Consider the following 12403-nt stretch of genomic DNA (forward strand, 5'->3'; position numbering starts at 1 on the left):
TATTTGTTGACATGATCAGTGCCATCTGTTTTGTTGGCTGACACTACTTTCTCCAGAACACTTCAGCTGTCACTTTCTATTTTGCCTATTTGCAGAAGCTTGTCTCCCATTTCTTTTTTAAACTTCCACTTTTACACAGTGCTTTCAGACATCTTCCAGAACAAAACCTGTGGGCTCTCTTAAAACTTCATTTTTACAAGGATAATTTCAGTATTAACTGAGCCATGGCTTTAAGTCCAGAGCACGCAGTCACCACTGGCTTTTTTGTTTGCTTGTTTCAAAGAAAAAGGACTACAAAAGAAAAGACAACTAAAATATTGTAACTGATCTGACTAGTGCTTGCTGCATACTGAAAAAAACGTTTTGAGTGAACTTCCCTTTTAAATAACAAAAGTGTTTTTTCTAGGCTGCTTTTCATGTTTCAATTCAACAGAAAATCTAAACTAGACCTAGTGTTTTAATTTCCTGACTGCTACACGCTAACGCTCCATCACACAACTGCAAGGAAATTTAAACAACTTACATGTTTTAAAGTAATTTCCATTAGTTTCACTGAACTTTGAGGCTACTAGAGAAAAAATACTCTCGAATTTCTGGGTATGTTATTTGTTACCACTTACCGACCAAAACTTCTAGCAGCATCCTTTCGGAAGGTATCTGCTTGCACCACCCTATCTGTCGTTACCAACCTTAAACTCATCTTTAATACTAAAAAGCAAATATGAAACACACTCCAACAGGCAGCACCGAAAGCTGAAGGATCGCTGAGGGGTACACAAGACCAAGGAAAAGCGGAGGCAGGCAAGTTCACAAAAGTTCAAGCTCAAAGAAGACGTGCAGAGAGGTAGGACACCGCTCTCCTCAGACACAGGCTGGATGAGCACAGCTGCAGAACAGCATCCAGGGTTGTGACAGGGTAGGCAGAAACCGAGGACAAAAAGCTCAGAATAAAACAATGCGAACTGTAAGGTGTGAATTAAATGGGGACTGCGAAAGAGCTAAAAATGCGCAGCTCGTCTAAGCAAAAGCAAATAAAGCAGAAGACTTCCAGATATTTCTGGAAAGCTTAAAAAAAAAAAAAAAAAAAAAAAAAAGAAAAGAGGGGGAGAGACTAGCTAGGGTATTTCCACAAGTGACAGGTTTAAATTATGAGGTAGAGGATGAAATTTAAAAAGGAAACATTACTGGCTGCAAGGCCTGGAAAACATCCTGACCTTGAGATATTATTGGCTGTGGAGAAGCGAACTGCCAGCCTGGAGGGAGCCTGCTGGGGGGAGCCACCGCTCCCTGCTTGGAGGGGCACAGCTTCATCTTGCAGGCCCTTTCTATTCTTGAATTGAAAATATTACTATCCTATTTTGCAAATATATACTTATATATATATTTGGTGCGCATTTGAGAGCAATTAAGTATCTGACTGTATAGCAGAACTAATTAATTCCTTGCGCTTAGTCACAGAGAGAATGCTCTACAGTACAAAAACTGCCCATCAGTCAGCAAGCAAAATAAACCAACATAATTGCTTTAAAATTACATACTTGACAGATGTCTTGCATATCGTTCTACATAATAATAGATAAAGCCATTTTCTGGAACTGCAGCCTTCTTTCATTCCATTCCTTTTCTGAGAAAGGATTATTTATTATTTTTAATGCAAAATCTATAATCGACAATGGAAGGCGATGGAACAGTTCAATTAATACTGTTCTTTTAAATGACAGATAACCCAAGTCCAAGCCCTATGCGGATTTTTTATTAACGAAAAATATCTTCACAGTAGGTCAGGTCTTTTTACTTACACATACTAGATTTTGCTTGTCAAACATACCTTGGGAAACCAGATGGTTACAGGGAGATGATGGTGAGACAACCATTTTTTTTCTTCTATATTTATCAGCTAGATTTACTTACAGACAGTACTTCATAAAATAGCCTCCATCAATATGTTAATCATATAAATGTAGTTGGAAGATCAAGGGAAACAGAGCACACAGCTAGCCAAGATAACTCAGTTACCTTTGTCTTTTCACCAATAACATTTCTCTCGAGCTCAGCTATTTTTCTGTTTAGATGATCCAATATCTCCTTCTCTTTCAGCAGCTCTGTTGTTTCAGATTTCTGTTCCCCATCCAAAAGGGCACATTCCATATCCAACTAGGAACACAAAACATTTTTCAGAAGCAGTCCGGATTAAGAAGAAATCTTGACACACGTTATTTTCTGGGGGAAGGGGAGTGAGATGGTGATTATTCACAAGAGAGAAACATTTCAAAAAGTGGGGTGGGGAAGGGAAAAAAGTTTTACTGCCACAAAAGTAAGATCACGAATCTGAAAAAAGTAAAACTGCAACATAAAATACTGCAAAATAAAAGTCCAAACCAAGTTCAGTTTGAAGATTCTTTTTTCCAAAAGTTTTTCTTTTCTCTCTCTTCTCTGTGCTTTCTCCTGTTATGATACTGTACCGACCCTCTGTGCCCAGGCTCTGTAGGAAACCCTTCTGGAACAGCTGTTTCTTTCCTGTCACTGATAATTGGAGCAAGCACAACCCAAATGCCTGGCCAGCTTAGTCTGCAACCGTGAGATTCCAGAAGTCAAGAGGGTGCCAGCATGCCCCTGCCACTGCAAAGCCAAGGAGGTCTGAGAGGAAGTTGTCTCACTTCCTTTCTCTTTAAGCCGTCACAGGAGATACCACCATAAAACTCCCAAGTGACACAAGGTATTTAGATCAATTGAGTGGCCATTAAACAAGTAAGATTGTTCTAATTCCACTTAGGAGTATAATGGTTACAGCTGGGAAAGGTTAATCCGAGCATGACACACATCTCTCAGCTGGGGAAAAACACCCTTCATAATAGCAGGCTGCCAGGTCCGTGATTCTGTGCCTGATCCTGGTGAAAAAGCACAGAATATGAAGCCTACGAACACCGTGGGTTCCCTATGTACTTGCTGAACCCATCAAGTCTCATGCTACGTAGACCTGCCTAACAAGCAAGACACTTAAAACCAAAACATAGTTCATACCTCTCTCGAGGATTCATCCATCTGGTCATTTAAATCTTTGATCTTCTGCTCAAGTTCTTCCAAGTTATTCAGTATTACTATGCGCTCCTCCTCCAGTTGACCAAGCTCCTGCCCTCTTTGCTCGTCACTTGTGCATTCTGGTATCTGCAGTTGCACGTTACAAGAGTTAGAAAGAGTTAAACCTTGCCTTTCCTCCACCTTTCATACTGTGTTCATTTTAGACAAGTATGGCACTGCTGGGTTTGAACCCGTTCCATATTTCATATGTACTATATTGCTATTTCTATATTTAGAAGGTGTACAAGAGAAACAAACATGATACTTTACTTCCAGGCATTGGAAGTAAATACTATACTTAACAGTAAATACTATTCATTCTGCAGGAATTATTAAAACCTAACCTTTGAGAATTACTTTACATGCTGTACCATTTAGGTTGTAAAAATCCAATTTTTCCCCTTATAAAAAACAACATGGAGAGCTGAAGTTGCTTTTTATCTAAGTTTCAGCTGTTCATATAACAAAAGCCAGAAGGCAGAATAGGACATTTTTGTAACCAGCCACTGAGACGGGCAGCTTCTGTAGAATAAGGAGAAAAGTTGATTCTGTCTCCCCAATTAGCGCTGAGGAAGCAGGACCCTTAACACTGCTCTCCCCATTGCCATTTACTTACTAGGTAACTGTGCCAAGAATTAAACTGTTTTCAAGAAAATATCTGTGCTTTTATACCAGCAAAGGCTAGATCAAAGAGGATTGAGTTTCAAATGTATTCTTCATGTTGATTTGACCCCAGGGGCTTGTGATCCAATTACTCTGGTAAGGCTGCTCACTCATTGTCCCCAACCAGAATTAGAAGTGGGCTGCGTGCAGGGCTTCGTGTTAACCACTGGACCACACAGCCCTGCTCCAAGAGGCTCAGCTCAGCTACTGAACGGCTATTCTGAGAGCAGCCTTTTTATCCTGAACAAATCTGATCTCGTATTTTAAAACAATGAGCTGTGTTTCATTAAAACAGTTGCTTGTTATTGCTTTTCTCAGGGCTTTCGCAGAACACCCTTCACAATGAATGAATGAATGAATGAATGGTATTCCTTGATTAGCATTAGTAATCCTAGCAGGAAAGCCTCTTTTTGTCCGGTATCCTGTTTGGATAATGCTGACATAACATATTTGATTTCAGCTTCCTAATAAGGATTTGAAATAGGATCTCTGACTTGCACGAAGAAAGCAACAAATGGGAAAGAAATGGAAGACCACAGCAACTTTTAAGTGAAATGTCTTATAACATTGTCAACACGGAAAAATCAAGTAAATTGATAATTTCACACTGAAAGACTCAGCAGACAGATTCCCTGAGAGATACCCCTTCATAAGATAAAATTTTTTCTATCACACCTCTCTCTTCTATGCATACACAGTTCTCTTGTGGGTAAGCTAGTCTAAGCAGAGGTCAACTACAATTCCTGTTAGTCATATAACCATGCTGAAGCTCATACAGTTTGTAAATAACAGTAAAAAGAAGACACAAAGGTGTGAATCTGTTAAATAGAAACTTGCTTTTACGGCTTTGCTTGGTCTTATTATGCTCCTGATTCTAACTCCTGAACAGTGTTATTTATCACACGGCCAGTCTCCAGGGGCTGCTGCACGGCTGGTCTGGCCCAGGATGACAAAAGGTCCCTGCCCCAGCCTGGAGGAGGCTGCTGGGGCTGCCCCTCCAGGAGCTAGGAGCCCTAGCTGAAGGAAATTGTTAGGAACGCTGTTAGGTCCTGTTGCTTAAAGGACGATTTCCCTTCAGGAGCAAAGCAGCAGTGTGAATTACACAGGAAAAGAGCTGCGGCTTTTTAAAGGCAGGAGCAGGAGGCAGGAGGCTGGCTGTCCCCGCGCTCCCCATCGGGGCAACGGCTGATTTGACAAGTGGCTCAGGACGGTTAATTCGGCTCAGGCAACTCCTCTTCACCTCCCACACGACCGTTCTGGTTTGCCCACATGAAAATATCCTCCACTTACAGAAGGCAGGAGCCTCAGGCCAGGGGAAGATAGCAGAGCTTGCCTTCCCTCCTACATCCCAGCATGGTGCTAAGCAGGGTTCCCGAAACCTTCCTTATTTAAGCAGCTATAATTGTTCAAGCAAATCCTTCTCCCTCAGAAAACCTTAATTTTTTTTCTGAACAGCACACCCCTCTGAAAAAAAACCAACACCAACAAAACAACAACTTCCAGTACCAATAGCTTCCACAGAAAATGAAATAATCATTTGCTGGCTAAGCTGTGTGAGCTCCGAGATGAATTCTCACACCCCAGCTATCCTAGCTGCGGCCCCTGCCAGGACAGCAGACCCCGAGAGAAGGATTTCAAGCGGTCCAACCTGGATTGCGTTACCTTTGGTGTGATGCTTAGGTAGGATGATTCGGTGGCATCCTTCAGGAAGCCAGGAGCAGAGAAAGGTGGAGGCTTCGTGCTCTCATTGAAGTGCTCGTCGGCTCTTAACCCTCTAGAGGGGAGGAAAGCGGCAGTGCCGCGGCTGTGGCTGCTCAGCTCCGAGAAATCCGAATCACTTGCAGAAGATTTCAAGTGGCTTCTGAACCTTGTTTCCAGATTCATCTGGGAGTCCTCAAACACCGAATCCTCGTCAGAGAGCTGAAGTTTTTCGAGTTCTTTGTTAATTTTCTGAACATCAGCAACGGTTGTAGCTGCAGCGGGGTCACTGTCAGATTTGGAGTATTCTGCACACAGATTGAGGATTGTCTCCAACCGCTGCCGTTCCTAGTTTAAAAAAAGATAATAGCACTAAGTGTCACATGTGAGCTAAAGTAAAGATGAAGTTTAAAAATGTTTGCTGCTTGGGGTTTTTTATGTTTTGGGGTTTTTTGCTTTTTTTTTTTTTTTTTTTTTCAGTGAGGGATTGATGTCCTCCAGCTCCATGTACATCTCTAGCACTTAAGAGATAATAAACAGATATACATAAAGAAATTACAGTACAAGATGAAGAATCAAAGTTAACACGGAAGAAGAACTTAAAAAATTTAAAGTACATTTCACAGTAACGAATAACTACTTACAAGTAAGATGTCCTAAGCTTCCTTATCTTTCCAATGTAGAAAATTTTAATATTGTTTATTCAGGTTGTTGTAACCATACCCCGTTTGTATGTACACATATCCAGTGAGCTCACTGTATAAATCACTAATTGTGCCACTTAACACTTACACCATACTCCTACCAAGCTGCAAAACATCGCACAGATTTTCCATGAACTCACTCATTCCTGACTTATTTGCATTTTCTATTTTGTTAACTTTCATTCCCTTTTGGGGAGAGAATTAATCCGCATTTTGAAACACACAGTTTTAGGAACATTAACAGGAAAATGAGGCATCTCATCTAAAATACAACAGATGTCAAACACACAGAAATGGGGGAAATCTTTATTTACCAGCTAATTCAAATTTCTTACAGATTCATACTAACATTTCAACCTTGAGCATCTGACTAGCTGTGCCAGTTTGACCTGATGTGCTTCAAGTTGCTATAAACATTTAATTCCCAAAGGATTTCCAGATCTCCATGATACTTTTTATAAAGTATTAGGAAGCTGTATTTGTTTTATTTGACTGTACGCATAACTTCCTGTAACTTCTACTTCAGACAAAACTTTACCTTTTCATTTTTAAGAGGTAATGCATTTATGTAATGTCATGTTTCTTTTCCTAATGAAGAAAAATAATGTAAATAATAAATTGCTTACCATAACCCTATTGAAAATTCTGCTGGAAAAAAGAGCACTGTGAGAGTTCCATGCTTGGCATCAATACCTGCACTACGATCTCATTTGTGATTTCTAGGAAACCCTTCTTATTTTTAGTAGGATTTAAAAAGAAAGCCAAAACCCCAAAATCCTCAGCCTCCTTCCCCAGGAACCACTGCAGACCTACTCACTTTCCAAGCTCTAGCTGGCATTACATTTGCAAACAGGATTTGCAAAGCAGCTATTTCTGACAGTCCTAACACTGCCTGTGCCCAACAGCAAGTGATAACAAGGATCAAGCAAAGCAGTTCAGACCATGCATTGCCTGCCTTCTCGCTGCAGCAAGCCGCGGGAGTTCTCTGAACATTTAACACCGGTTTACAAACACCTAGCCTGTTGTACAGCTACCAAGAGGTTAGCTGGGTTGTCTGTGCTACACGTCCACATCACCCCGCATCAGCTGCGGTTAAGAGCTGCAATTTCTGAGCTGGAGAACCCCTCTGAACCCACCCGTTTCCAAGGACTACCCAACCCAGAGCATGCCACGAGACAGAAATTTTGCCTTCAGGTAGCTTCTTCTCAGGTTCCCACTGCAGGTTCCCTCGGAAGCCTCCTGTAACAGCACCGGCAGAGACAAGCCGCTGAGATAACGGAGCCTGGGGTGGCTGTGGGGCGGCAATCGCAAGCTTGTATTTTCCCCAAAATGGGTCCAGCAGACATCCTTCAACCCCAAACGAACGACATAATTATAACTCCCCAAAGCCTTCTTCCCTCCAGGCAACCACTGCCAGACCCTAAGGCTGTTCCCTTACCCCTCCAACGCCGCTATCCTCCCTCTTACTAAGGCTTTTGGCCACGCAACCCAATTCCTAAAGCGCTGTGCAAGTGCTGGCTGGGACGCCGGTAATTATGCAGCTCTCCTGGTGTGACGGCACTGGGCCTGGCCCTTTCATACAGCCCTCGGAACGGTTATAGTTGGGAAACACGGCAGCAGGAGACGAGGTCCCATCCTTTCCTTCCCTGCACCAACAGCCTATATCAGGTTACCCAATGCCAACCCTCCATCCCTGTAATAACAACAATAACAATAGGAAATGGCCAATTTCAAAGCACAGCTGCTGCTCATCCCAGCCTAAGTGTGCAGGTAAGGGGTTCTCATGCAAACCTGCCCTTTGCTGAGCAGTCAGGAAAAAAAAAAAAAGACAACCACCAAAAAACCAGGATTCTTTTCCCCCCTCACGTCTCAGATGCTCAGAAAAGCTTAAAATTTGCAGGTAAACCCCTGCCAGTCTTCAAAAAATTCCTGATGAACTTCCACACACATTACAGAAATACTGGTATCTCTCACTTCTATTTTGACGTTGCCGGGAGGCTTACGGACAGGAAGCTCTGGGGTTATTTTATACGCTCTATTCTCATCATTTCCTCTCAGCCAACTCATTCCAGCTCCAGCACACCTGCATTTAACTGTTTCCAACATAAATTTCTGAGTCAAGCAGCGAGCGAGGAAAGCACCCCTCCAGTGAAAAGCAGCACATGGAAAATCCAGTCAATAATTTTGCAAAAAATATCACAGAAGTTATTTGTGACGCTGATCACAACAGAGGGGGGAAAAAAAGGTATGTCAGAAGAAGGAAATTTATTTAAAATTGGCTCTGGTGGGAGGGAGGAGGAATCAAGCCTTGGGAGTCTTTCAGTGTATTTCCCCATAAAATATCCTTTCCAACAGATTAAGACATCTCCGTGTGGTTTCTGTGGATCACTTACCTGCTCTGAAAGGGGTACACAGAGCTCTCGTGCAATTTCTGCCTGAGCAGTTTCACCACTCCTGGCTTTGACAAAGCCACACACCACCTATGGATGGCTGCAAAGTTAAGTGCTGAAGAAGGGTGGGATAAGGGGATAATAACCTTCCTCTGTTATTGATTTACAATGGCATTAGGAGACATCCCTAGCACACTGTCAAGAAGAATATCCCAAAATAGCAGAGATAAATGCCTCCCACTTCTTCAACAGCAACCATGTCAGTGATTCCTGGATTTGTTCATCTGCTGCATATCATGTTCATCAATTTTACAAATGCGTAGAGGTGATGCTCGATCTAGATTATCAAGGCAGCACTTGGTTAATCAGCTGTGGCAAGCAGGAAGCTTTTTAGCTAAGTGCCATTGGCAATTGGATAACCCTAGATTTCATTAAAAATACATGTGCAGTCTATCCTTTGTGACCAACGCTAATTATAATTATGGCCAGTCTGTGCAGCCAGGGCTCCCTTTGCCTGAAAAATAGGCTGTTGCTCTTCTCAGCTACCAAAGAACAGCCCTTTTTTTACCGTTTCTCTCTAAAAACCTCATGGGCAGGCAAACAGCCAGCTCCACAGCAAAGCTTGGAGCAGCAGCTAGTCAGAAAGGATGGTGGGGAAAGAGAGCAGCAAACTCCCCAAACTTACTTTCTTACAAATACATTCAGTACGCCACAGACAAAAGGCAGGAAAAAGGTTTCTCTTTCCTTCCTGCATTTCTAAGGAGCTGGTGATTTCACACCTGTCAGACACTGAGAAGCTGATTTCAAAGCTGGACTTTAACCTGGTCTGAGAACAGCTCACCAACCGTTCTTCCCCTCTCCTCCACTTCGCACCAGTTTCTCACTCCAGCTTCACTTATTTTCTCATTTTCAGTCCTTGCTTTGCTATGGTTAAGACTAACGTCTTTTGGCTCTGAGGTTACTGCCAGCAGCACATAATTCAGGAAGAGCACCCGTATTTCACACCTGTCCCTCCCGGGCGATGCAGGCAGCCCTGCACAGCAGGGGCACCTGCAGAGACCACCTCGGCCGGGAGCAGAGGACCAGGGGCAGGGACCAGGCTGGCACGCCTCGTCCTCACCTTCCCAGTACCGCCACTGAAGAAACAGACTGGTAAAAGCAGAAGAGCTTGGTGGCACGGAGCAGAGCCAGCCTCCAGGGAGGAACGGAGCAGACTACTTTCTGCAGAATTAGTTCCTGTATCTGCAGGCACATGCTTGGCTCCTGAGTAAAAGCTGTCAGCTTCCAAAATAACAGGGCTGTTCATACCAGTGCCCTTTTGCCCCTACAGCACCTATGCAGACGCTGCTTTTCAAATCATCCTGAGAGCAGGAGCCTGAAGATTAGAGCTCCAGCACAGTACTTGATCTCTGTAAATGAGAACAGGTCTCCTCAAATCGATTTCTTCCTGGCCCATACTGTTCATTGGCATAAAACGTATAGCTCCAAAATTTAAATAATGTAAACCCACACTTTGGATTATGAAAGACCCTACAGAAACGTTTTGGAACACAATTAAAATGGAACGTTCCTGAAAATTCACTGAGTCCTCAGTATCAGTTATATTCTGTGGTGGTTTTTATCCTATTATACGGCACTTGCTCATTTCCTAAACTAAACTGATGTTAAGAAGCTATTCTGTAACGCTACAGAGACTGTCAGTTACTAGTTGTGGGGAAAATGCCCTTGATCTAGACTTTGTCTACTTGGCTGGAGCTCCTGCAAAAGGTAAGTCACTTGCAGCTTGGTTACTTTATGTTTAAAGGTTCTATAAAAAGACACAGAGCCCATATAAATTTATAAAATGTATATATGAGGTTTTTCCAAGCTGTACGGGAGATAAGCTCTATTAACCATAATTTTAAATTTTAAATTAACCTTGAAAATTTCAAAATATTTTCATTTAATTTTTCACTCGTGAACACATCTTACTAAATTGTAATGTATCAATGCAAACTGGACACAGGGATATTCTGTATTATTTCCTACTTGCTGAACAAACTTAGTGAAATTCAGCGCTCTTCTGACTGTGAAAAAGTGGACTATGGAGTAAGCTCCTTAAATTTCACTATTGCTCATTCAGGCATTGGTCATATAAACTGAAATCTCTCCCAGCACACCTCCTGCAGCTAGTAAAACTTCATTAACAAGCATATACTTACAGACCCACACGGAGCCGAACTACGGAAGGTATGGAGCAGAGCCTGCGTATCTAATTTTTAAGTACCTACCACCATCTAGAGGAAATACACTGTACTGCCTAAAAAGCAGCAGTAGAAAAATCAAGTTCAGTGCTATTCAACTGAGCGGGTATCAAATAAAACAGATGGCCTTGATATCTATCTGACTATGCTGCCTGTGCTGTCCCACCCCTGACCTCCTCACAGGCTGAAGAGGAAGACTGCCTTTGAGTTCCAGTGGCTATCATAGTTCAGCTTTTATCTCAGATAGGGGGGCAAAAAAAAAAAAGTTTTAAAAAAAAGTGAGATTTTTTCTTTAAAAAAAACCCCAAAGATTCAATAGCTAACTGAATCTCACTGAATATTCTTAGATCACAGTGATAATTTTTTTCCTTATCAGACTCCTGGGCTAGCTTTAGCAATACTTAACTCCGAGTTGACTTCCACTTGTGCAAGGCTTGTATAAACATCCCCACAGCCAGACGCAATCTCTGGTTAGCTGGGCTGGAGAGGAAGCAGAAGCAGATTGAGACCCCCCAGCCCCCTTCAAGCTCCAGGAGCAACCTTGTGTAGTGCCACCAGCCCCGGGATGGCAGAAACGGGAACTCCAGGTCCTCCCGCTCCTCGAGTCACAGAGGGACAGGCTGGCAAGACAGAATTGGCACCAGCCGCCAGCTCTCGGGTGAACCCAGCCCTAAAAGGCGAAGCTAAAGAGAGTGGGAGAAACACCAAATCCTACGCAAGTGCATACATGTCTTTTCTGCTTGGTGCACAGGAACGAATTAAAACTCAGACATTCGATATTCCAAATAAAACCCTGCAATACATATTTTCATTATTTGTACCATTAAAAAAAAAAAAAAAATTCGTTGTTTATTTCTGCAGGCAATGAGAGCAGATCATTTGGTTTCACACACAGGCTGTGGCAGCAGCTCAAAATGCAAATTTCCAGAAGAGCTTCTGCCACTTAAAAAGCAAACTAAGCACAAGTAAAACTCATAGAATAATTCATACAGAAAAGAAAAAGGAAAAAAGTGAAAGTAAATAGAGGAGACCAAGGGCAGATACCAGATCAGATTACAATGCGTGCATACATTTTACTAAAAAAATAATAAGCCAGATGTGAATAGCAGCTATCAAACACAGCACCCCAAACCGCTCTGTGCCAGCAGGATAGCTACAGGGCTGTGCCGGTGCAAAAAAAGGTATTTTCTGCTTCGCATCTGGGCCACAGAGCAGCCTAATTCTCTAAGAAGGAGGCTTATGTATCTGATGAAGTTCTCCGAGTAGTCCCCGTTTTTTCTGCCTACCTTGCTTCAAAAACACAGCATGGAAGAGTCTGACCCTTGAGCACAGAGGCATGTTTTTTCCCTGCCACTTACCTACCAGCTACTCAATCTGAACTTTTTACTCAGCACCGAAAACCGAAAGCACACAGTTTTGCTACCTCCGGGTGCTTGTGTAGTTGGGGTTTTTTACTCACACCTCCCCCCCCAACCCCAGAAAGAGGATGCTGAGCAGAGCTGGATCTCTAACCTGCGTCCATCTCCCAGTACACGAGGTCAGACGGAGCTGCTCTTTGGAAGCTCAGGCTGGATATACAAACCCCCTCTTTGGACAGACCCATGGCTAGATTGACACAGGACAAAAC

The 12403-nt window shown here is 42.7% G+C and overlaps 1 protein-coding gene across 3 annotated transcripts in view; it reads right to left on the minus strand.

The window, feature by feature from the left end:
• PHLDB2 (pleckstrin homology like domain family B member 2) overlaps positions 1-12403 on the minus strand; it is a 126730-nt gene that overhangs the window by 41062 nt on the left and 73265 nt on the right. For all 3 annotated transcript variants that reach the window (XM_040583068.1, XM_040583067.1, XM_040583069.1), the window contains exons 4-6: positions 5404-5787; positions 3022-3165; positions 2017-2154 (exon numbers count right to left, since the gene is read on the minus strand). In XM_040583068.1, the coding sequence (XP_040439002.1) occupies positions 2017-2154; positions 3022-3165; positions 5404-5787 (666 nt within the window). The remainder of the gene's footprint in view (positions 1-2016; positions 2155-3021; positions 3166-5403; positions 5788-12403) is intronic.

Source organism: Falco naumanni, chromosome 2 (genome assembly GCF_017639655.2).
Source record: "Falco naumanni isolate bFalNau1 chromosome 2, bFalNau1.pat, whole genome shotgun sequence".
Classification (NCBI taxonomy): Eukaryota; Metazoa; Chordata; class Aves; order Falconiformes; family Falconidae; genus Falco; species Falco naumanni.